The sequence below is a fragment of the Tiliqua scincoides genome, chromosome 4 (genome assembly GCF_035046505.1).
Source record: "Tiliqua scincoides isolate rTilSci1 chromosome 4, rTilSci1.hap2, whole genome shotgun sequence".
In the NCBI taxonomy this organism is placed as follows: domain Eukaryota; kingdom Metazoa; phylum Chordata; class Lepidosauria; order Squamata; family Scincidae; genus Tiliqua; species Tiliqua scincoides.
Genome location: NC_089824.1, coordinates 20,942,774 through 20,967,306, shown reverse-complemented (window position 1 = coordinate 20,967,306; position 24,533 = coordinate 20,942,774). Strand labels below are relative to the sequence as shown.

At 42.8% G+C, this 24,533-nt stretch overlaps 2 protein-coding genes across 2 annotated transcripts in view; one reads left to right on the top strand and one right to left on the bottom strand.

Annotated features, from left to right (window-relative positions):
- The window catches only part of NUDCD1 (NudC domain containing 1), a 52,526-nt gene extending 34,989 nt beyond the window's left edge, over positions 1–17,537 (bottom strand). The window contains exons 1-4 of the mRNA XM_066624329.1: positions 17,376–17,537; positions 12,693–12,847; positions 9,786–9,971; positions 7,554–7,728 (exon numbers count right to left, since the gene is read on the bottom strand). Of these exons, the coding sequence (XP_066480426.1) occupies positions 7,554–7,728; positions 9,786–9,971; positions 12,693–12,847; positions 17,376–17,493 (634 nt within the window). The 5' untranslated portion in view covers positions 17,494–17,537. The remainder of the gene's footprint in view (positions 1–7,553; positions 7,729–9,785; positions 9,972–12,692; positions 12,848–17,375) is intronic.
- A 442-nt stretch (positions 17,538–17,979) lies between these two features.
- Positions 17,980–23,257, top strand: ENY2 (ENY2 transcription and export complex 2 subunit). The gene is made up of 5 exons (XM_066625531.1): positions 17,980–18,101; positions 19,787–19,883; positions 20,275–20,345; positions 21,487–21,561; positions 22,949–23,257. Exons 2-5 carry the CDS (start codon positions 19,816–19,818, stop codon positions 23,023–23,025), a joined length of 291 nt encoding a protein of 96 aa, XP_066481628.1. The 5' UTR covers positions 17,980–18,101; positions 19,787–19,815; the 3' UTR covers positions 23,026–23,257.
- The last annotated feature ends 1,276 nt before the right edge of the window (positions 23,258–24,533 follow it).

Genomic DNA, 24,533 nt, shown 5'->3' with positions numbered 1-24,533 from the left:
TCAAGAGTCAAGGCACAGACACTGAGATAGGTATCTTTACACTTCCTACACCTCTAGTAGGATGTCAACATCACCACTGGGGTAAGATGGAACCTCTCCACGCTTTGAAAAAGAGTGAGCTTCGGAGACATAGAGCCAGAGCATGCCATTCAGGTAGGACAACACAGAACATACATACAAAGCACTCAAAGTAAAGCAAACTCAAACACATAAACAAGATAGTTCAGTGAGTCTTCTAGTACAGGTGTTGCTCTGAATTCTATGAGTCAGACCACTGGGTTTGCAGTGAGGACTGTCTCTGGGCAAATGGTCTCTAGTGCCCAATTCTAAAACACTCTCAAGGGCATTTTTTATACTTCTAATGCTACCTGAGCATCATTGGCTCTGCTCCAAGACAGAGTTTATTTCTATCATATTATGATTAGCTGTTCTATGATAAGCTCTTCCCTCCCAACTTGGATGGATATATGGATAAATAAATGAATAGAGTGCTAAAATGACCCATCAAGTTTCTTAGCTATAATCTTTTGCAATGCCCACTTTTGATCATTATCTGTCCTTTTCTTCACGCCTCCTTGGCTTATCCTGTTCTGTATCTGTAAAAACTCAAGCATTTCAACCAAACCCGTCATTCATTCCTATTGCCCCCCCCCTTTCCCACAGAAGGACTCCTTCATTCATTCCTCGTGTCCCTCTTCCACATGGCTTACTTTTCTCATATAGGTTGGAGACATCAGCAACTATTTGGAATTAAATTCAAGGCATGCACCTCCGTGAACTGCAGCAAGATGTTCCAGGGCCTCTGTCCTGTTGGGAGACCCATCTGCAGCGTATAATTATTCCATCCTCACAAAGTGGGACCAACCTGAAAAGCGCCTTCCCTTGGAGCTCTTCTCATTCTTTTTTCTCAGTCTTCCTTGCTTGCCAGGTTTAATGGGAGGTGACTAATCCATCCTTGTAATTCATCTAGTCCAGCTTCCTGTATCTCAGTTGCCCACCAAATGCCTCAAGGAGCACACACTAGACAAGGGACTAAAATTCTATTGCCACTCCCTTGCATCTGGCATTCAGAGATAGCCTACTTCTGAAACCAAGAGGTTGTGTACGCCCATCGTGGCGTCTAACCTGTAATAGACCTTTCCTCCAGAAATCTGTCCAATCCCCTTTGAAGGGCATCTAAGTCAGACACCATCATTATATCCCGTGACAAGGAATTCCATAGATTAATCACATGCGGGGAAAAGAAACATTTTCTTTTGCCTGTTTTAACTCTTGACACTCAATTTATGTGGATGACCCCTGGTTCTGTTGCTGTGTGAAAGGGAAAAGAGCATCCTTCTATCTATCCCATGCATAACATGGGCAGGTGAGGACAGACAGGAGCCAAAGGAGGCTTTGCCTTTCTGAACCTATAGTGATGGAAAACCCCTCATTCTTTGGTTAAGTCTTTTGCCTGTGTTTGAAATAGGACTGGTCTGGCTCAATCATCACAATGATCTCTTAAATACACTCAACATTGTGTTCCCTCCAGGAAGCCAAGATAACATCTTTCAATGGCCTAACAGGAAAATGACAAGCATTTTTCCATTCCTGTAAGTTACTGAACATGATTTAATTTTGAATACAGGTAAGCGTTGTTTAGCAATGTGTCAACCAGCGACAGCCCACATATGTGACAGCTGCCACTGGTCCCTATTCACCCCCCAGTCTCCAAAGAGAGCTGTGCTCCCCTTGCCTCCAGAGGTTTTTCTGAGCCCCACAGAGGCAGCACATATCCATGCGCTGCCTGTACGAGGCTCGGACTGGCCGTTTTGGTCAAAACATGTGACTTCCAGTTTCTTGGGAAACCGGAATCGTATCTTTCCACCCGAAACAGGCATTCTGAGCCTCCAGAGGCAAGGAGAGTGCAGCTCCCCTCGCCTTTGGAGGTTTTGCATAATGTCAAGCATTGCTTGGTGCCAGAGGTGCCAGTCTGCATCCCTGTTGCTAAGCGACGCACCACTGAATATTGAAATGAAAATGTGAAAGAAAAGTAATGTTCCATCAGTGACGTACCACGCAAATGCCCTAGAGCCCAATCCTATGCACATTTACTCAGAAGTAAATTCCCTGGAGTTAACAGGGGTTTAACCTGTTTCTGCCCAGGCCACAGGTGTACACATTTGATCCCCGTGGCATATATGCAACACTGGGCAGAAATAGCTTAATCGATAAAAAGTATGCACAGAACTGCAGCACAAGATCTAAATCAAGAGGAAAAAGAAATCCAGACCTTAAAAGAAATGACATATTTAATGCACACACAACAGTGCCACATGCCCCTGACAACTGCACATATACAAATTATTGAATCACCACAATTTTCTAACCCCCATTGCTCAAAGATGTCAAGTTCTAAATCCAACATTTTATTAGCCCAGGAACTGCAACAAAATATTTATGCAGATTAGTACAAGAACATCAAATCATTTTTACTCGTATGTGTGTGCTTTTTTCTTTCATCTCAGATCTCTACATGTGATATAAATTGTGATCTCCTACTGTTTCTTCTGCCCCCTAGAGATCATGTTTTTGTTGTTGTTTTAAATGAAGATTTTCCACTCTTTATCTCTACTGGGTGCGAAGAAATGCAGTGAATGAAAGACTGATTCATCCCTGCAACTTAGCTGGACATTTCACTATTCTATTAAAGCAGATTGAACAATTCCCACCTTCATGAAAAGCTTCCAAAAAGTGATTTTTTAAGATACCCTCTGCTGTCATCATGGTAGAACTAAACATGACAACAGATGTAAGCAGAAAAACACCACTCTTGTGTTTCATCTTTTCAACAAGAGTTAAAGATACATAACCCATGAGGTAAAGGACTGTCTGCTCCATATAAATGTATCCAGCTACCTAGATCTTCTTTGGAGAACCTGCTGACAGCACTCCCATCATTTGAGGTGCAATAGTGACAGCAAGGAGCAGGGTCTTTTCACTTGTGATCTCCCCACTATATCATCCCCCCTCCAAGACCATTTGTCAGTCATCCTCACTGATGATTTTTAGGCAACAAGTACAGATACTTTATTCTTGGTATCTATTTTCATGAAAGCTTTCACCTGCCTTCAGCCCTACCAGAAAAGGTCAGCCCTAGCCACAGGTATTCATACACCGATCACAGCCAGGCTAGACTAATGCAATGAGCTAGCTTCCTGTGAGGCTGCCTCACGTGAGGAAAGCAGAAGACTAAATTGGTCCAAAACACTTCAGCCAGATTACTGATAGGGGCAAACAGATGCACATAACACTGGTTTTGCACCATCCACATGGACCAGCACTTTACTTCGAGGTCCAATTCGATGTGCTGGCCTTAACCTTTAAAGCCCTTAATGATCTGATACCAAGTTATCTGAAGTTATGCCTTCTTAAGAACATAAGAACAAAAGAACAGCCCCACTGGATCAGGCCATAGGCCCATCTAGTCCAGCTTCCTGTATCTCACAGCGGCCCACCAAATGCCCCAGGGAGCAGACCAGGTAACAAGAGACCTGCATCCTGGTGCCCTCCCTTGCATCTGGCATTCTGATACATAGCCCATTTCTAAAATCAGGAGGTTGCACCTAAACATCATGGCTTGTAACCCATAATGGATTTTTCCTCCAGAAACTTGTCCAATCCCCTTTTAAAAGCGTCCAGGCTAGACGCCATCACATCCTGTGGCAGGGAGTTCCACAGACCAACCACATGCTAAGTAAAGAAATATTTTCTTTTGTCTGTCCTAACTGTCCCAACACTCAATTTTAGTGGATGTCCCCTGGTTCTGGTGTTATGTGAGAGTGTAAAGAGCATCTCTCTATCCACTTTCTCCTTCCCATGCATAATTTTGTATGTCTCAATCATGTTCCCCCTCAGGCGCCTCTTTTCTAGGCTGAAGAGGCCCAAATGTTGTAGCCTTTCCTCATATGGAAGGTGCCCCAGCCCAGTAATCATCTTAGTCGCTCTCTTTTGAATCTTTTCCATTTCCACCATGTCCTTTTTGAGATGTGGCGACCAGAACCGGACACAAGACTCCAGGTGTGGCCTTACCATCGATTTGTACAACGGCATTATAATATTAGCCATTTTGTTCTCAATACCTTTTCTAACTATCCCAAGCACAGAACTGGCTTTCTTCACTGCCGCCACACATTGGGTTGACGCTTACATTGACCTGTCCACCACCACCCCAAGATCTCTCTCCTGATCTGTCACAGACAGCTCAGAACCCATCAGCCTATGTGAAGTTTTGATTTTTTGCCCAATGTGCATGACTTTACACTTACTTACATTGAAAAAGCATCTGCCATTTTGCTGCCCATCCTGCTAGTTTGGAGAGATCCTTCTGGAGCTCCTCACAATCACTTCTGGCCTTCACCACTCGGAAAAGTTTGGTGTTGTCTGCAAACTTTGCTACCTCACTGCTCAACCCTGTCTCCAGGTCATTTATGAAGAAGTTGAAGAGCACCGGTCCCAGGACAGATCCTTGGGGCACACCGCTTTTCACCTCCCTCCATTGTGAAAACTGCCCATTGACACCCACTCTGTGTTTTCTGGTCTTCAACCAGGTCTCAATCCATGAGAGGACCTGTCCTCTAATTCTCTGACTATGGAGTTTTTTCAGCAGCCTTTGGTGAGGGACCGTGTCAAACACCTTCTGAAAGTCCAGATATATAATGTTCACGGGTTCTCCCACATCCACATGCCTGTTGACCTTTTCAGAGAATTCTGTAAGGTTTGTGAGGCAAGACTTACCCTTACAGAAGCCATGCTGACTCTCCCTCAGCAAGGCCTGTTCGTCTATGTGTTTTGAGATTCTATCTTTGATGAGGCATTCCACCATCTTACACGGTATAGATGTTAGGCTGACCGGCCTATAGTTTCCCAGGTCCCTTCCCTTTTTAAAGATTGGTGTAACATTTGCTATACTCCAATCTTCTGGCACCATGGCCGTTTTGAGGGACAAGTTGCATATTTTAGTCAAGAGAACTTCAACTTCATTCTTCAATTCCTTAATAACTCTAGGGTGGATGCCATCAGGGCCTGTGACTTATTGATCTTTAACTTATCAATTAGATCTGAAACATCTTCTCTTTTAACCTCTATCTGACTTAATTCCTTGGCCAGGAGGGGCCGTTTGGGCAGCGGTATCTGCCTGAGGTCTTCTGCCATGAAGACAGATGCAAAGAACTCATTTAATTTCTCTGCCATCTCCAAGCCTCCTTTTATCTCCCCTTTCCCTCCCTCACCAACCAGAGGGCCAACCGCTTCTCTGGTGGGTTTCCTGCTTCTAACGTATTTGAAGAAGCTTTATTATTCCCTTAATGTTGCTGGCCATGTGTTCCTCATAATCTCTCTTGGCCTCCCGTATCACCATCTTACATTTCTTTTGCCACAGTTTATGTTTCTTTTTATTCTCCTCATTAGGGCAAGACTTCCATTTACGGAAGGAAGCTTCCTTGCCCTTTATGGCCTCTCTAACTTGGCTGGTTAGCCATGCGGGCACCCTCCTGGATTTAGTGGAGCACTCTTTCCTTTGTGGTATTCACCTCCGCTGGGCCTCTGTTACTGTTGTTTTAAGCAACCTCCATGCACTCTGGAGAGTCTGGACTCTTTTTACATTCCCTTTCAACCTCCTTCTAACCAGCCTCCTCATTTGAGGGAAATCCACTCGTCGGAACTCAAGGGTTTTTGTGAGAGATTTGCCTGGTGCTCTTCCCCTGACATGCATGTCAAAACGGATCGCAGCATGATCACTGTTCCCTAATGGCTCGGTAACACTGACATCTCTAACCAGGTCCTGAGTACCGCACAATATTAAATCCAGAGTCACCTGGCCTCTGGTGGGCTCCATGACTAGCTGGTCTAAGGCACAGTCATTTAGCATGTCAAGGAATCCGGTCTCCTTTTTGTGACCAGAACACAAATTGACCCAGTCTATATGAGGATAATTGAAGTCCCCCATGATTACAACCCTGTCCCTCCTTGACACCTCCCTGATCTGTTTCCTCATTTCAAGGTCTCCTTCCGATTTCTGGTCTGGAGGACTACAGTACGCCCCCAAGTATTACATCACTCCTCAGTTCTGGTAATTTAACCCACAGAGAGTCTATGGTGGAGTCGGACCCACCTTCAATCTCTACTTTGCTGGATTCTATCCTCTCCTTAACATAAACAGACACCCCACCTCCAACACGCCCCTCCTTGTCCCTCCTGTAGAGTTTATAGCCCGGGATTGTGGTACCCCACTGGTTCTCCGGATTCCACCAGGTTTCCGTTATGCCCACTACGGCAGTGTTTTCCCTAGTCAACAGATATTCTAGTTCTCCCATCTTTGCCTGGAGACTTCGGGTATTTGCATAAAAGCATTCTTCTGTCTGGCCTCTGAGATTGGAATTTGAGGACCTGCTTTCTAGCCTGCCACTTATAGAGATCCAGTTGGAGACAGACCTTTTCAGCAATGGCCCCACAAGCTATGGCATTCCTTTCATTTCAAGAAAAAATTTAAAAACGTTTCTATTTGGCAAAGCTTTCACCAACACTCTTTTTTTTACTCAAGATACTCTTTTTATTTTACTGCTTCAGTTATTATAACCAATATTGTTTATTTTAAATTCCTTTTGTAAACCACTTTGATGTTTAATAAAAGTGATTTAGAAATTCAGCCAACAAGTAAATGCTACTACTGGATGAATTGTTTTACCTAGCTTTGCCAATTTTAAGAATGGTCTCTGAAGTCTAGTTTGGAAGTGAAGCGTATGAACAAGCACTCTAGTTGCACCCTTGAGTGACTGTATTTGGAAAATACTTGAGGTGCATAAACAGCAGTTACAGGTCCAAGATTTTTGACCTAATTCCAACAATGTTTACTAAGAAGTCAGTCCCATGGATTTTATTGCAATTTACTTCTAAGATAAACATGCTCAGAATTCTTCCATTATGTGTTTGAAAAAGAGGGATCCCTTAGGTTCTCGCAGGCCCCAAGGCAATTAAGTTTTTGCTGATCCAAGTTCATGTTCTTCACTATACTACCAAATCTAAAAGATGTCAAAGGTTATTTCCAGTTACTGAAGCAGCTGAGATGGATAAGTACATCAGAATTAAAAAGTACAGGGCCCCCCCCCCCCAAATATTATCCAGGTCCCCCACTGTGCATTCCCCCTCCAAAGGTGAGGGGAGTGGAGCTTCTCTAGGCCTTCCAATGCCTTATAAGGCATTAAAAAAGTCAGTTCTGGTTTCTCTGTAAAACCAGAAATTGCATTATTTCTACTGTGAAGTTCAATCAGAGCCCATGATGAATGTTCATGGCCTCTGCTGTGCTCAGAAGCCCTTCCGGAGAGGAAGGGAGCCGAGCTCCCCACCTCCAAAGGTTCCAGGCTGTGGGGACAGGCATTCACCCATATCTGCAGTTTCAGCTATCTGCAGGGGTTTCTGGAAAGGAACCCCTATGGATATGGGGAAACACCTGTACAGTGTTGGGGTTTCTGTCACCAAAAAAAGACACAATCAGGCAAAACATGAAACTTACTTACCAGTTGTTGTAATCGTAACCCACTCCAAGGAAACATGAAAACCACTGCCTTGCACGTCTAATTCATCTTTTTCTACCCGCAGGAGGAGTACACTCACTGAATGTGCATCTGACTTCACAAATGATATGCTGTGGACTACAACAAAGGGATTCCCAAACTCTTCATTGAATAATATCTGGAGGAGAAAATTATCTATGTCAGCTATAGAGTGATGTTTTTTTAAATGCACAGTACCTGCTCCTTAGCAGACAACCTAAAGCTAGATCCAGGATTACAAAATTGGGAAGAAGGAGAAGGAAACCGTGGTTGCCTTTTTGGTGGCAGCTTTGCATCTCTGCACTATCTAGCTCCAGCCTTGGAAGGGTTGTGTGGATGCATGCGTGTGTGTGTGTGTGGCATTTTTGAACTGCTAGGCATGGTAAATATTGATGAGTGCAAAAAGTCACATTTCCAAAACCCAGGATTATGGAAGTAGTAATTATTTATAGATTTCAAATTTCAAGATTTTTCTTTTCATCCCTACCAGCAGCTCACAACTATAAAAAAAATTTTTTACATGATTCTCAAGCCTTTGAATTTGATATGTTTTTTGACTGTCAGATCACTTTTGCAGTCAAATAGGAAATACATGGCTTGCAGAATCCTATCCATGAAAATTCCTCATTTTCATGCTCTAGAATCAAAGTGAGAGCATGGGTTTTGCACAGGTATAAGAGATGTGACCAACTTCAGTTTACAGTCAAAAACAGGCAGAAGAATTGGCTACAATTTATGCTCTGTTTACAGGTTATTTTTGAACACAGAGGCCCTGCTGGAGAGAACAAACCACAGTTGCCCTCATTCAAGCCCCATTAATATTAAAACTTTTTTATTTACAATGAACTTACGCCTTGCCTATTTTACAGTTAAAAGATACGGCACTGTGCTTTAAAAACTGTAGGAAATGCTTGGTTGTCTATTAACATACACCTTAATCATGTTCCAACAGTAACTAACATTAGTCATTTAAGATCTCCATAGTATGTTGAAAAAGATTTTCAGATTTCAGTTTTGTACTGTATGCTTTTTGTATTAAGGCTACGTACAGATGTCATACCCCATAATACAATCCTGCTGAATTCAACAAACAAAGTTCATACTTGACATAGCAATTGGGTTAGGCAATGAAAAAGCAAAAATGATACGGCCTCTGCCTAGTGAAGCATCACTTGTGTTTCTGAAATGGTATGAATAACCTTGAAATGATATGAATAACCTTAATTGTAAGCCAGGCTGCCTGCAGTTCCAAGTGTCACTTTACTCATGAGTTGTACTGTGGTAAGTCTCAACATTCCCTCATTAATATGCTGACAATGCCATCAATTTACTTTACATGTCACTGTAAGGAATACTGAAAATAATCTGTGTATGAAGTACTTTGAATTCCCTAACATACTTTAAAGATGTCAACACTATTATCAACACTACATTTGCACATGAAGTGAGACAATTACATTTCTGTGCTGCAATATTCTCTCTTAAATAGCATCAGTCTTTTGGGATTTCTGTTCTGGGAACTCAGGCAAGCAAAGCAAATACTTTAATGCTGAATAAAACCACTTTTAGTGCAACGTTATGATTAGTGGCCATATAAATGCAATTAACGTTTAATATAGTGCTCACACATTTCTTTTGCTGCATATATTAACTCTCCCTATGAATTCAGTTGCAAATCTATGACCTCCGAACAAAATCAAATTTCAAGAATCAGCTAAATTAGAAAGTTGTGCTGAAAGGCACACTCCAAAGAACAACACTCACAAGAGACACTTTAGAAAATTGATGCATATTTCTTTCAGTAGTCCTTACACTTACAGGAATTTTTTATTTACCCAAGCATACTTCAAGATTTGCCTGTCGTAATATCATTGACTCAGTAACGATGTGTTGAAATCAATGAGACATGTTAGTAAAAAGTCCCACCGATTTCAATGGGATGGAATCATGACTGACTTTCTTTAGCTACAACCCATTACATGCAATGAGACATGCAAATAGTCACTATCACAAGCTCTTTAAGAAAGAGCAAAGGTAAAGTATTTGACCCAAGACTGGGTATGCATATAAGAGGTAGGGAGGTCTGACTTAATCCAAGCACCACTAATCATGGGGTAAAAAAAAACCGTATTCAAAAAGCATTCAAAACTATTATATTTCCTCATTAAGAAAAGCTGTTAAATTTTGTCACTCTACCTCCCACTTTTCACATGAGCCATCGCCACGCTTGCCAGTTCGAATAAGATACAGTCTTCCGGTTCCATCGGAAAGGGTAACCCAGCTAGAAGAGGTAAAATGGATTGATGCACAAAGGCGATTATCACAAGCTATCAAGTCTGCTGGAAGTCTGAACACTTCTCTTGGCTTTTTTAAGGCAGTTTCCTGTAAGCAAGAAATAAGAACACTGTTGAAATGGTTATGAGAAGATAAGAAACAAATGCACTTTGATGAATTGATGTTCTGGATGAGACTTGTGCCACTTTGAGTGCCCTACTGAGAAAAAGGCAATAGAAAAATCCATTAAATAAATGAGTCAGGTGGATGGTACACTTGTGCTTTTGGACACTACATGAATGCAGACCCACAGATTTCTTCAGAAGACTTGTAAAGGAGACTTCCCATCTCTGTCTTAGAATCCTGAGCTGCCAAAAGATAATGTCAACCTACCCACCCCATCTGTATCTTTTTTTGACTGTGAGGTCTTTTGGGGTAAGGAGCTGTTTAGTTATTTGATTTCTCCGTAGGTTGCTTGTGAAAAAGTTATTAACAACAAGTTTTATATACAAGAATTAGGGAATACGTAGGAGGAATTAGACATAAAAGTAGAAAGACAAACAAATGAATGAAGGAAAAAAAACTGTAGAACAAATCCCCTTAAGGTCAGTGGTTCCCAAATTGTGAACTGTGGCTTCTTGAGAAGCTGCAGAAACCTCACAAAAACCTTGCCACACTATACAAAATATAGGACTGTAGCCCTAATGGGGAGCTGTGGCCAATGGCACAGCAGGTCAAGAGAAAAAAAGGCCTGTTGAAAAAAGTTTGGGAACCATTGCGCTTAGGTGAATGTTTCAAATTAATAGGTCAAATTGTTGAGAACAATGCAAATTGAAGCAAGTCAATTTTGGAGATTTTCATTAATCATGTTGATATTTGCAGGTTTAATCAGAGTGAACCATTTGTGAGACAGCTAATTGCAAGAAAACCAAGATTCATTTCCCTTCTTCATTCAAGCCTTGAATAATCATGCAGATATAAATGTGTAAAAGCCCACCAAGGTTGACATGTAAGGATCCAGAGAACAATGCAGGTCTTGAGCTAGTCTGCAAATCACACCACAGGGAAAAATGCAAGGCCCACCTAAGCAAGTGCAGGGAAGCTCTTCCACTCACCTGTGCAAAAATTTAGGCAGAGTATCTTTATGCTAGGCTATTCCTTGACCTGGCTGGAAGCAAATGCCAATTGACCCTTCCTCTTTCTGAACTGTCTCCCTTGGGGGACATTCTAATTCATAACACTTATGTCACTTTGAGTTAACAAGTGCAGTTGGAACTGGCTTGTCCCTTCTTCCCTGTCTGTCCTTTTACTTTCTTTCTTTTGGTGTCATAACTACTAGATTATGTTGACTGTAGGCAGGACAGGCATGTAATTTTTGTGCAAATTCTAGATAATTATAGGTGTTTTATAAATAAAATTATAATAATGCATAAAGGTACTACATAAGAGAAAACCAGATGTCTCTTTCAATGTTGTAGAAGAGACCGATAAAGGAAATCTAACAAGATCTCCGGAAGAAGCATAGGATGCAATTTAGTGTGGATGAAAAGATAGCGAATAACGACAGCATATTCCATTTCAATATCGATATTTCTGCTGCTAAGAAATTTTATTTAAATCAATATAAAAAACTAAGAATGTGAAGACACTTTGATTAGATTTGAAACAAGAGATATTTAATATATACTCTTCTCCATTAAAATTAGAGAATGATAGAAATGTATTCTGAAATAATTTTGTTAAAAAAAATGACCAGCATGAATATCCCAGAGAACATTTGGCTTAAAATAATTATTTATTTAACTCATGCCCTGCTTCTCTCCCAAATGGACACCCATAGTGTCCATAATAATCTCTAACAGTGCTCTTCAACTGTTTCTACTGCTGAGGAGCAACTACACAATACCTGGGACAAAAAACTACTGAACTGGTTACATTAACAGAAACCGTTAAGTTAAAGCACTGGTTCCCAACCTGTGGTCCGTACGACCCTGAGAAGTGGTCTGAGAGGTCTCAGGAAAAAAGGATCACCTGTGATCACTTCCAGCATCCAGTTGAGCAAGCACTCCCACACAAATCACAAAAGGGGGTGGAGAACAAATACTTCTCAGAGTTACAATTCATTGAAGTTTGTAAATCGTATAATCTTATGAGAACATGCACAAGTGCTTTATAATATCTAAACTTTCTCTTGCTTTGTTCTTTCATCAACTACATATTTTTCTGGTTGTAAACATATTTCCTCATATATATGCTAATATTTAATTTGTCCTGGAACTCAACAAGAAAATTCTTTGTTAAATGTTATTACAGTGTACATATTTAGTAATATTTTCTAGTTAAGGTTATTAAAAATATAAGCTATGCATGTCGTTATTAGACATCATGTAAAAATAAACTCACAATGAATATAAGAAGGGAATAAAATAGTACCACTTGAGAAACAAGCCTATTTAAAACTGTGTTAACTGTGGATTCAATATCTCTTGACTGTCACATAGTTCCATGGAATTCCATGTTTTAAATTAAAAGTTGAAAGCCCCAAGCCTCAGGCCTCCCTGAGTGACACCCAACTGCAGGATGCAGCATGCAGCACATGCCCCATTGGAACCGCTATGCCAGTGCTGGAAAGCACTGATATAAGGGTTAGGATTGTGTCCTAAGTGGGATAAAATTGATGACTTGGAACTGAATTCAGGCAGAATTGTTAGTTTTGGTAGAAAAATATGCACGTAGCCCTTCGGTATAGGAAGGGCGGTCTCTAACGCATTTCATTTTGACACTCCTACTTTAGGCATTTCTATTTCTTAGGTTTATGTATAACCTTACCAGAGTAACAGATACATTCATGGTTCTTCCAAGCTGATCCACATAGTAAACACTATCTGGGTACCAGGGGTCAAGGTGCAGGTAGTTATACATGCCAAAGGCACGCATATGGTCCAAGGTGTACTGATCCTCCCGGAGCTTGACTTCTGCTACCGCTGAAAACAAAAAGTAGGAACGTATTTTAATATCTACGGGATAAAATAGTCATTATGCAAGTGTCGTAATTATGGTATTTATCAGCCAGCTACCCTATGGAACCTCAGTTTGAAATATTAGTTGCATTGAAAACTAGATTTAAAAAAAATGCATGTGACCTGCTGGTTCTAGATTTATTTCCAATCTACTTCAAAGTAGGCACACTGAGCCTTACAGGCAAATAAAAGAAAGCAATTTCAGAGTGCTACCTATTGCCTCTGCTTTAGATTATATCTGGGAAAGAGGTAGCTTTGATAGAGGTATCCAGGTCCTGTTCTTGTTGTCTTCAAAATTTACATTCACTTGTTATGTCAAAAATGTGAAAACAAAAGAAGCTGTAACCTAGAAAAGCTTCCTTCTTCTTCCCTGGGGATATATTATGCCAGTTTTTGGCACCACTGCAGCACCGAGCACTAGGGAGCTCAGGACTGAGTTGCCAATTAGTAAGCTTACAGTCCAGAACACACTTATCTGGCAATAAGCCCTACTGAACTCAACGAGATACAGGATTGTGCTATCAGTGTCCCAAACTTATAACTACCCATATGTTCTCTAAAAGTACCACCATTTTCAGAGAGACTAATTTAGTGAAAACTAACAAAACTTAATAAGAGATATTAATGGTTTATATTTCACCTTTTGTATGCCAGCTCTATCCAGAACCCTGCCTGATGCAGTAACTATTATTACTCAGGTTGTCCCAAAACTCCCCACTGGTTCATTCTTAGGTTACTAGGCAGATGCAACTCAGTGAGTCATCTTTTTATGGGACTGTTTTAGATTCTCACAGCAATTCTCTCACCTCAGTTGAAACCCTGCCCTGCTATACAGAACATAGCTTCATGCCAATCTTGGTCTCATAAACAGGGCTGGCTTCTTGTGCCCATGTGCTATACCCAGCACAATCTATAAGCCTCTTCCACCCCTCTCCTTGCTAAGGCTTTGCTATATGCCTTGACAGGTGACAGCTGCGCAAGCTGGGGGAGCCTTCAAGGCCTTGATACAGCCCCTAGAACAGGCATAATGAGAGGCACCGATGTGCACTTTTCTTCCATCATCCTTATGCGTAAAGCAGTGAAGATGCTACCAAAGACTATTCTTTGCTTTGCTCTGCCACCCTGTGGATTATAACTGCCACAATTTATAAATACAATTATTATAAAACTATCAAGCTTCAGATTATTGTAACTGTGCTTTAGTTCAGTTCTCTTCATGTAAATCCACCTCAAAAAATATACGTGCATGTCCCAAGAAGCCAATCCCTCCTATTTCAATTAGCCTGACTTCCAAGTCAACAGCCCAAACCTAATCAACTATCCAGCGCCAATGCAGCCACAATGCAATCCCAAAGTAAGGGAATAAATGAGGCCTCCATGACTTCTTCACCACCACAGAATGCAATATGCACCCTGTCAGCACAGTTGCATTGTTTCTGGAAAACTGGTTAGGATTTGGTTGTAAGTCTAGGTGTGCAATTCTGCTTGTCTTCTTGCTGCTACAGATTAAAAAGTTGTACTACCTGGCTGCAGAGATTAGCAAACGGATTAACTGTGTAACCAGAATTCCTGTGATATATTGATAACGCTTAAGCATAAAAGCAAGAATATATACTCTGGATCTCTTAAGCGACAACTAATGTGTGTTAAGTATTCCAAATTATGCAGGCTTTAATATAAGAACCAGGATTTTTTGTAGGGCGGCACTAGGTGATTCACTCTTGGACAGAAGTCTGTCTTCTGCCCACTTCTGCCTTACGGGTTAGCAGTTCAGTGTAGCACAAACATTAGCGATATCCTGCTTCACTTGATATTATGTCCAATGACAAACACTGCTGTCTACACAGAGTCGCCCAACCCCACTGCTAACCCATAAGGCAGAGATAATCCTCAGTGGATAAAAATTCAGTGGAAAAATATCTTTAAAAACTCACTTCCTGGTTTCTCACTCCTCCACTGTTGCCCCAGGATGCATTGGTATAGACCAGGCTCCACAGGCCACTTCTGGCTCCAAACCCCAGCCCGGGAGCCAGAAGTGGCCTGTGGAGAACTTCTATCCGGCCTGAGGTCAGCCTCTGATCCCCTGAGAGCACAAACAGAGCTGTGCTTGTGAAGTGGGGTAATGGAGGTCCATTTAAGTGCGTGCTTTATTTCTTGGGCTGTGTTGGTGCTTGGGAGAAATCCTGGACATTTGACCCCATTCATTCATTCATCTAAGTTCCATCTCTAATGTATTTAAATTTAATATTTAATTTTTTTTCCAGCCCTTGACAATGTGCCAGATATTTGATGCGGCCCTTTGGTCAAAAAGTTTAGAGATGCCTGGTACAGACATTGTAGCACACTCAGCCATTGGATGGGGTGAATAATGGAGTCTAGTGGAATGAAATTATAACTATTGAACAGTTGGATTTGGGATTTTTTCCCCCCTTGTAACAAGGCAATTAAAGGTGGACCTCAGGATCAGTGGGAAGTCAAATCAGTACATACCAAGTCAGTGGATAAGGAGGCATGGCCTGTATTATTGCATGCCCAAGGTTTTGTGGGTTTGAGTTTATTATTTTAAGTTGAAAATTTAAACGTGTGTGTGTGTGTATGTATGCGTATCTATAGATAAATACATGCGTGTGTATATATACACTGCTCAAAACAATAAAGGGAATACTTAAACAACACAATGTCACTCCAAGACAATCACACTTCTGTGAAATCAAACTGTCCACCTAGGAAGCCACACCGATTAACAATCAAGTTCACATGCTGTTGCACAAATGGAGTAGACAACAGGTGGAAATCATAGGCAAGTAACAAGACACCTCCAATAAAGGAGAGGTTCTGCAGGTGGTGACCACAGACCACTTCACAGTCCCTATGTTTTCTGGCTGATGTTTGGGTGACATTTGAATGCTGGCGGTGCTGTCACTCTAGTGGCAGCATGAGGCGGAGTCTGCAACCCACACAAGTGGCTCAGGTAGTGCAGCTCATCCAGGATAGCACATCAATGCGAGCTGTGGCAAGAAGGTTTGCTGTGTCTGTCAGTGTAGTGTCCAGAGCATGGAGGTGCTACCAGGAGACAGGCCAGTACACCAGGAGACGTGGAGGAGGCCGTAGGAGGGCAACAACCCAGCATCAGGACCGCTACCTCCGCCTTCGCGCCAGGAGGAACAGGAGGAGCACTGCCAGAGTGGAGCACTGCCTGCAAAATGATCTCCAGCAGGCCACAAATGTGCATGTGTCTGCTCAAACGGTCAGAAACAGACTCCATGAGGGTGGTATGAGGGCCCGATGTCCACAGGTGGGGGTTGTGCTGACAGCCCAACACCGTGCAGGACGTTTGGCATTTGCCAGAGAACACCAAGATTGGCAACCTCGCCACTGGCGCCCTGTGCTCTTCACAGATGAAAACAGGTTCACACTGAGCACATGTGACAGACATGACAGAGTCTGGAGATGGCAGGGAGAACGTTCTGCTGCCTGCAACATCCTCCAGCATGACTGGTTTGGCAGTGGGTCAGTAATGGTATGGGGTGGCATTTCTTTGGGGGGCCGCAAAGCCCTCCATGTGCTCGCCAGAGGTAGCCTGACTGCCATTAGGTACCGAGATGAGATCCTCAGACCCCTTGTGAGACCATATGCTGGTGCGGTTGGCCCTGGGTTCCTCCTAATGCAGGACAATGCTAGACCTCATGTGGCTGGAGTGTGTCAGCAGTTCCTGCAAGATGAAGGCATTGATGCTATGGACTGGCCCGCCCGTTCCCCAGACCTGTATCCAATTGAGCAAATCTGGGACATCATGTCTCATTCCATCCACCAGCGCCACGTTGCACCACAGACTGTCCAGGAGTTGGCGGATGCTTTAGTTCAGGTCTGGGAGGCGATCCCTCAGGAGACTATCCTCCACCTCATCAGGAGCATGCTCAGGCGTTGTAGGGAGGTCATACAGGCACGTGGAGGCCACACACACTATGGAGCCTCATTTTGACTTGCTTTATGGACATTACATCGAAGTTGGATCTGCCTGTAGTGTGTTTTTCCACTTCAATTTTGAGTATGACACCAAACCCAGACCTCCATGGGTTGATAAATGTGATTTCCATTGATGATTGTTGTGTGACTTTGTCGTCAGCACATTCAACTATGTCAGGAACAAAGCATTTAATAAGAATATTTCGTTCATTCAGATCTCGGATGTGTTGTTTAAGTGTTCCCTTTATTGTTTTGAGCAGTGTAGATGTGTGTGTGTGTGTATTTAGGGGAAAGGGAGTGTGTTGGGCTTTCTGTATCAGTGTAGCTGGCTACTGAGCTATCCAGGCAGGCAGACCAGGGCTCCACAGTGGGAAGCCAGGTAGACCTGGGCTCCAAAGACTTGTGGAGGTCGCCCCCGCCCCTTTGGGGGCCCCAAGAAGCTCGGTGCCCCTCCCCCTCCTCGGCTCGGTGCCCCTCCCCCTCTTCTGCCCCTCCCCGCTCAGAGGCTCAGCGTCCCCCCACTCACGCGAGTCCAGCGCCACCTGGTAGCAGGCGAGCGGCTGCAGCGAGAGCTTATAACCCTCGAACTTGGCGTCCAGCAGGAGCCGCTTCACGCGCAGAGAGCAGCTCACCGCCTCCGCCATGGCCGCTCCCCGTTGCTGACTGCCCGCAGCTGCCACCGAGAGAGTCTCGTCAGGCACGCCACAGCAGCGATGCCTGCTGGGCAGAAGCGCCTGGCAGCGCGGCATTCTGGGGGTTGTAGTCTTTTCGTGGCCTTTCGCCTCCCACAGCAACAAAGAGCTAGGAAAACAGTAAGAGTGCCGCTTATGAAGCTGAGAATCCTAACCACGGCTCTCTATCGAGCTCACTCCCTTGCAAATGGGTTTTTATGCCGCAGGCTTTTAACGTGGACCTTCCGAGCGCCGATGGGGCGGGGGCTGCAACGCGTGCTACTTCGAAGACACCACCGCTGTGTACTCTAGTATCGAATAGCTCTTTCTCCCTCGCGTGCGCAGAACCTACAAGAAAGGCATTATGGGAGGCATAGTTTCAGCGTGACGACTGATGCGTGCGGCGTCCGGAAGGACAGCGTGTCTGGGTATTATAGTTTATTTAAGGGAAGAAGGGGTCAAGGAAATGGCGGCGCGGACTACATTTCCCGAGGACGCCCGCGCGGGGTTGGAGCAGGTCTCGGGCTGCTGGCGAGTTCGAGGCCAGTGCGGGGTCTGGAGAGGAACCGCCTGCGCAGAAGGTGAGCGTTGGGGACTCTCTTCCTCCTCCTCTGCGGCTGCAGGAGGTTCCTTGCCCACAGGGGGAGAGGCGGGGCTGGGGCCACTTTGGGGACCCTTTCAATGGGCCATCCCAGCCTCTGTGGGACTCCTGGGCACACATTTTATTCCTGGCCTCTTTTGGGGCGGAGGGGGGAGGACTTAGTGGTTCTGCAGATGAATATTTGATTCTTTTGGCACACCCCAAATTGGGTAGGTGCAGGTGGAACTCCCTGCCACTGGATGTGGTGATGGGTCCAGTGGATGCTCTTCTCCCTCTTACCCATCACCAGAACCTGGGGACAGCCACTCAAACTGAGTGTTGGGAGAGTTGGGACAGACAAAAGGAAATATTTCTTGATCCAGCATGTCAGTAGTCTTTGGACCTCCTTGCCATGGGATGTGGTGATGGATATAGTGTGGATAGAGGGATGCACTTTTCCCTGTCATCCAACCCCAGAACCAGGGGGGCATCCACCAAGTAATGGCAGAAAAGACAAAAGAAAATATTTATTTATCTGGCATGTAATGAGTTGGTGGAACTCCTTGCCACAGCATGTGGTGATGGTATCCGAAGGAGATGCCTTTAAAAGAGGATTGGACAGATTTTTGGAGGAAATGTCCATCACAGGTTACAAGCCACCAAGAATGAACCTAGGTAGCCCGTCTCCCAATGCCAGATACAAGGGAGTAGCTCCAGGATGCAGATATCTTCTTGTCTTGAGTGCTCCCTGAGGCATCTGGTGGGCCACTGTGAGATGCGGGGAGCTGGACTAGACGGGCCCTGGGCCTGATCCAGTTGGGCTCTTCTTAGGGGATTTGTGAAGGAAAACTCCATTGCAGGTTACAAACCATAATGGGTATGTAGGGCCATGTAGGAATTTTTTTTGCTGTCATCCAAATTGGCCCAGGATGGCAGCTTTTTCGCCTACCCCACACTGGCAAGGGACGGATAGTGTGTTCAGAAGATTTCAAGCAATAAAAATGGGTCACGTGTTTAATGAAGTGGCCCAGGTTAAACACAAGTGCAGTCTGGGGTCTTCGTTGGAGGGTGCAAAGGTAAATAGAATGCTATATGAAGTGGAGTGGCACTGAGATGCAAGTCTTTGGTTGTTTTGTGTGCTCCCTGAGGCATCTGGTAGGCCAGAGTGAGATACAGGGAGCTGGAGTAGATGGGCCTATGACCTGATCCAGCAGGGCTATTCTTATGTTCTTAATGCAATTGCTGTGTGTAGACAGGCTGGCAAACATGAGAACATTTTTTTTCTCCAGTAGTCTGCCCGTGAGTTTAGCTACCTCTCAGGGTAGCTTAGATTTAACAAACAAAACCATGTTAAAGATAAATCAAATACATTTTAAAACAATTTAATGAGCAGGGGAAAAATAATACCAGGCTCAAACCACACAATCTTTAAAAACTTGTGCAAATAAAAATCCTTTCACCAGGTGCATCAAAGAATCTAAAGATGGTGCCAGGCGTACTTTAAGGGGAGAAATGCCACCAGGCAGGTGCCAGAACTGAAAAGGCCCAATTCTTATGTGTGTGTGTCTTTGACGATGGGGTAACTTGGAGCAGGACCTCTGCGGTCAAAATTACCTACCTGACTGTGGGGGAAAGTTAAAAGTTCTGGGGCAAAAGTCTCCTCTTCCTTTGTTCCTTTTTAATTAGATCAGTAGAACTTATAAAGACTTGGAAAAATGAACAAAGATGCACAAATGAAAGCAACTATTAATCAAAAGCTAATTGAAACTGGAGAACGCGAACGGTACGTGGGCTTTATTTTATATTCCAGTTGTATTAAAGGTGGCGGTGTGGGGGTTAGAGGGTGTCACTAGCAGTGGGCAGAACAGAGTTCACACTTCTACTCTGTCACAAAGATCACTGGGCCAGTCACTTCCCTTGCTCCCTAACCTACCACAGAGGTCTGTTAAGAGGATAACCTGAGTGAAGGAGAATCTTGCATCCTGCTGTATGCATGCATATATTTGTATATTTCACTATTTGTATATTCATTAGGGGATCCTCATTTTTCATTAGATAGATTGTGGAAAAATGTTAGACCAGTTTAACTTTTTCTGTTAGTATTAATTGATTCACTTTGAATAATGTGTGTACTCCCGGCTAGCAGGTCTCTAATTATCTATCTGTCTTTACAGCCTTAAAGAATTATTGCGAGCCAAATTAATTGAATGTGGTTGGAAAGACCAGCTGAAGGCACACTGTAAAGGTAACTGTTGCCCAATCACCACACCTGCAAACAGATAGAACATGTTGTGCTTGTGGAAACCCTGATACCTTTATTTTAAGTCTTGACGGAACACAAATTACAGTAGTTGTCATTTTACAAAGCCCGTTCTAGTAATCTCAGATACTGCCTCTCAGATCCTCTTTTAATAGAACCAGATTATTCATATCTCCTAGTTGAATAGATGAAACCATCATGCAATGAATAACAGTACTGAAAAATTCTATATAGAATAGTGTTTATTTTTCTTGGAAATGCAAAATATTATGGACCTAACATACAAAATGTATAATATTTTGCATTAACTTCAATATTGCCTTAATTGGTATTTTTGGTTTAATTTGTTAGAGATGTTGCACATTAGAGGAATTCCAGCATTGTTATACTATTCAGTGATAGTATATGGTAGCTCATTCAAATTTATTTCTCCTTTTCATTATAGACCCAGCACAGATGTCCTGATCTCTTAACTGTATCAGAGAGCTCAGGAGTACCCCCATGGCAGTATTTCTCAACCAGTGGTACTTGAGATGGTGTCTGGTGGTACTTGTGGGACCCCTAGACACCTGTTGCCTGGCAACAAGACCAGGAACACAACACAACACACAGTGGTAGGAGTCTTTGCTCAGCAGGCAGAGCTCCAAAACATAATTTCCCTTCCTCAAATAAACCTTCCCATCCACCCCGAGCCTCTTACTGGTGTTTATTGTGTCACATGTGGCCTCCTAACCCTGAAGTAGCTGGCAATGATGTTATCCCCAGTTACATCCAGTAGTACTTCAAATAGGTGGACCATGTGAGGTGATACAGTGGAGGACAAAGTTGGGAAACACTGCCCTATGGGGTACTTTCTCCCCTCTTTTCCCCCTGTAGCATTAACTACATGTGTTGCTGATTTTAATGTAAACCATACTAAATGTCAGCAGGATAGAGCAGGGACAAAACATCCTTTGCTATGCTTAAATGGGTGGGGTTGTGAATCTGTGTTCCTGAGCATAATCTGTAGTACTGTACATGTAAATCAGTGATTAGTCTGCCTCTCTGTGTTGGGTTCTGTTATCTCTTGACTGTCCTGTCATTTTCTAACCAATTTTAAACACGTGATTATCTTGATCTTGCTTAGATGTCATCAAAGAGAAAGGCCTAGAACACGTCACAGTTGATGATTTGGTGGCAGAAATAACTCCAAAAGGCAGAGGTAACGGAAGTAATATTGCGTAATAATTAGAGAATAGTTATAGTGATAACTTTGCACCTGTGTGTAACCTTTGTATTTTACTCAAACTATACATTGTATAGGAGATTACATACAGTTAATCTATTATAAACATGATATGAAGAGTGGCTTTTTTATTTGTGTGCTGAATCATGTGCACAAATACTTAATATCTAAAAAATCTGTCAGTTATCTGCTGTCATAGACCAACTTTCCAGATGTGTAACTGTGGCAAACACGTTATCTGGAAAAATAGTCCTACGTGCATTATATTACTCATCTGAGAACCACTGAGCTACCTAGATGCCCCTTCCAATGCCAATTGATAGTATCCAGCTGTTATATGTGATTAGTTGTCTGTCACCACAACTGAAGCACAATGGCCATGATCCAATTTTATTTATTTACTTGCAATGGTTTTGCTTGTTGACTCAAGGTGACAGAAAAACTTAACAAACTTAACTAAAGTTCATGATTTTTTTTCCTCTAAAAGGGTGGATGTTTGCAAATTAAGCCTTTCACATTAATTGAAATTTGTTTTTAAAAGTTTTAGTATAAAAACAAAATATACAACATGATTGACAGCAATTAATGATGTAACAATGATGTTGAAATCGCTGTGGCCTGATAACTTGGACTGAATGAGCAGCGGAGTCTTAAAAAACTTTTCTAAAAACATTATGAGAACCTGAGCTTGGCTTGAGGGACTTTTAATAGTGTGGTGCAACCATGGAAAAGTATTTATGTAAATGGAAGGCAGCTCCCCAGCTATTCAGCATGCCCACCAGATGTCCCTGTATTCTGTTTTTAGTCTTAGAGCCAAATCCTATCCAATTTTTCAGCACCACTGCGGCCGTACCAATGGGGTGTGAGCTGCATCCTGCAGTGAGGGTGCAATCCTGGGGGCCTCAAGGCTGCATTGCAGCTGCACTGGCACTGGAAAATTGGATAGGATTGGGCCCTCAGACAGGTAGAAAAGTCACAGTCATCAAGCCCCTTGTGCGCTCCATAATTTGCCTACTTATTGTATTTACATCTCACTTTGTGTAGCTCAAGGCAGCATGCATAGGGTTTATAGTTATTCTCCCATGACCAGCCCTGCTTAGCTTAGTTTCAGCAATGTTGCTGCATCGTGTCTTTAAAACGTGCCATGGGACTCTGCTATCGGTCCAGTTTCATTATCATATTGGAAAGGGAATCTGCCGTTAACACTAGCTTAGATGGGGTGAATTAGGGAATTTCAAACTGGGTACTCTAATATAAACAGGAAATTGTATTGTATTTTTGAACTGGTATAAGTACAAATGGTGTGGCACAATATTAATTTATTACATCTCTTCTTCCTAATCCTTTCCTGTTTGTGTTTCAGCCTTGGTACCAGACAGTGTAAAGAAAGAGCTTCTACAGAGAATAAGAACATTCCTTGCCCAACATGCCAGCCTCTGATTTTTCTGTTGTGTTTTGCAGTGTTAAGTGAATCTTGCTGGATACTGGAAGACTTTTTTCCATGCTTAGGGTTAAAGTTCTTTTTTTTTTTAAATGTTTGGTTACTGGATGTGTAGTTTGCTACACTGAATTCTTAATCTTGATATTTTAATAAAAAACCTACCATGTGGGCATATGTTGGAAAGAAATTTCATTTCTTGCCATTAAAAGGATATTGTGCGGCTTAACATGATTTGTTTGTGTGATTGTCTCTTTATCTCTTGCCTTATCTTATACTGACTCTTCAGATTAAGTGTCTCTTTAAATGTGCTAACAGGGTCACAGGAGAAACCATGCTACACTGAGCATCCTGTCTTAACTGTAAAATGGTACCATAGTATTGGAAAAAAAAGGAATGATAACTATGTGATACTGTGAGTTGCTACTGTGGGTAGCATAGAAAATGGTTCTGGCACTTCAGACTGCCTGTTAGAATACTGAGGGCCCAATCCTATCCAACTGTCCAGCACCAGTGCAGCTGCAATGCAGTCCTGGGGTAAGGGAATAAATGTTCCTATACCTTGAGGAGCCCTCTGTGGCTGCCTCCCCAACACAGGAAGCAGTGCATACCCCATGGGCACAGCAGCACCTGCACTGGAAAATTGGATAGGTTTGGACCCTGAGGCTCCTCACTCAGCCTTTCCTGGATGGTGCCTTAACCAACCAATACTTACGAGAATATGCTTAAGAAGACATAAGGTTTTAAAATGAAACAATCTGATTATGGTTAATAGTTGTCATGGCAATGAAAGCCAGAATCTGTGACTTGTAATACAAGTTTGGCCATATGCTGGCAAAACTGTATGACCAGAAGTAACATTTTTGTGTTTGAAAACTTTTCCTGGTCTGTGCTGCTGAAGACTAATGGAGGAGAATGGAGAATATCACTGGATGCTACAAAGAGCGTGTGTGTGTTGGGCATTTATTCTGTACTTGCCTGGGCCTTTCCCATCTCAGGATTGAAACAATAATTCTGATCAAAGGAAGTCTGCAATCCTGTTTAAAACTGCTTCTTAGTTTTGTGTCTTAATTGAAAAATGGTGCAGTAAGAAAGGCTTGCTGAACTCAATAGGGTTTATGCAAACACGCTTAGGATTCCACTCAAGATATATGTGGAAGAAGATTTAATTTAATGGGATTTATAAATAACAGGATCCAAGGCATAAGTAGAGATATTTGTCTCCAGCGAGTAAGATAGGTTGACAGCCTAACAGCCCAATCCTATCCAATTTTCCAGTGCTGGTGCAGTTGTGCCAGAGGGGTGTGTGCTGTATCCTGTGGTAGAGGAGCAGGCACTGGCACCTCAAGGTATGGAACATGTGTTCCCTTACCATGAGGCTTCATTGTGGCTACACCAGAGGTGGAAAGTTGGGGATAGGATTGGGCTCTAAGTCTTATTGGGCTTACTTCTAGGTAAAGTAAATAACAGTGTTTTCAAACACCTCTAGGCACAAGTCATTGAAACAATT

Coding starts and splice junctions, on each gene's coding strand:
- ENY2 (XM_066625531.1), top strand. CDS start 19,816: ATGAACAAAGATGCACAAATGAAAGCAACTATTAATCAAAAGCTAATT. Junction 20,346..21,486: donor GCTGAAGGCACACTGTAAAG/GTAACTGTTGCC, acceptor GATCTTGCTTAG/ATGTCATCAAAGAGAAAGGC. Junction 21,562..22,948: donor AATAACTCCAAAAGGCAGAG/GTAACGGAAGTA, acceptor TTTGTGTTTCAG/CCTTGGTACCAGACAGTGTA.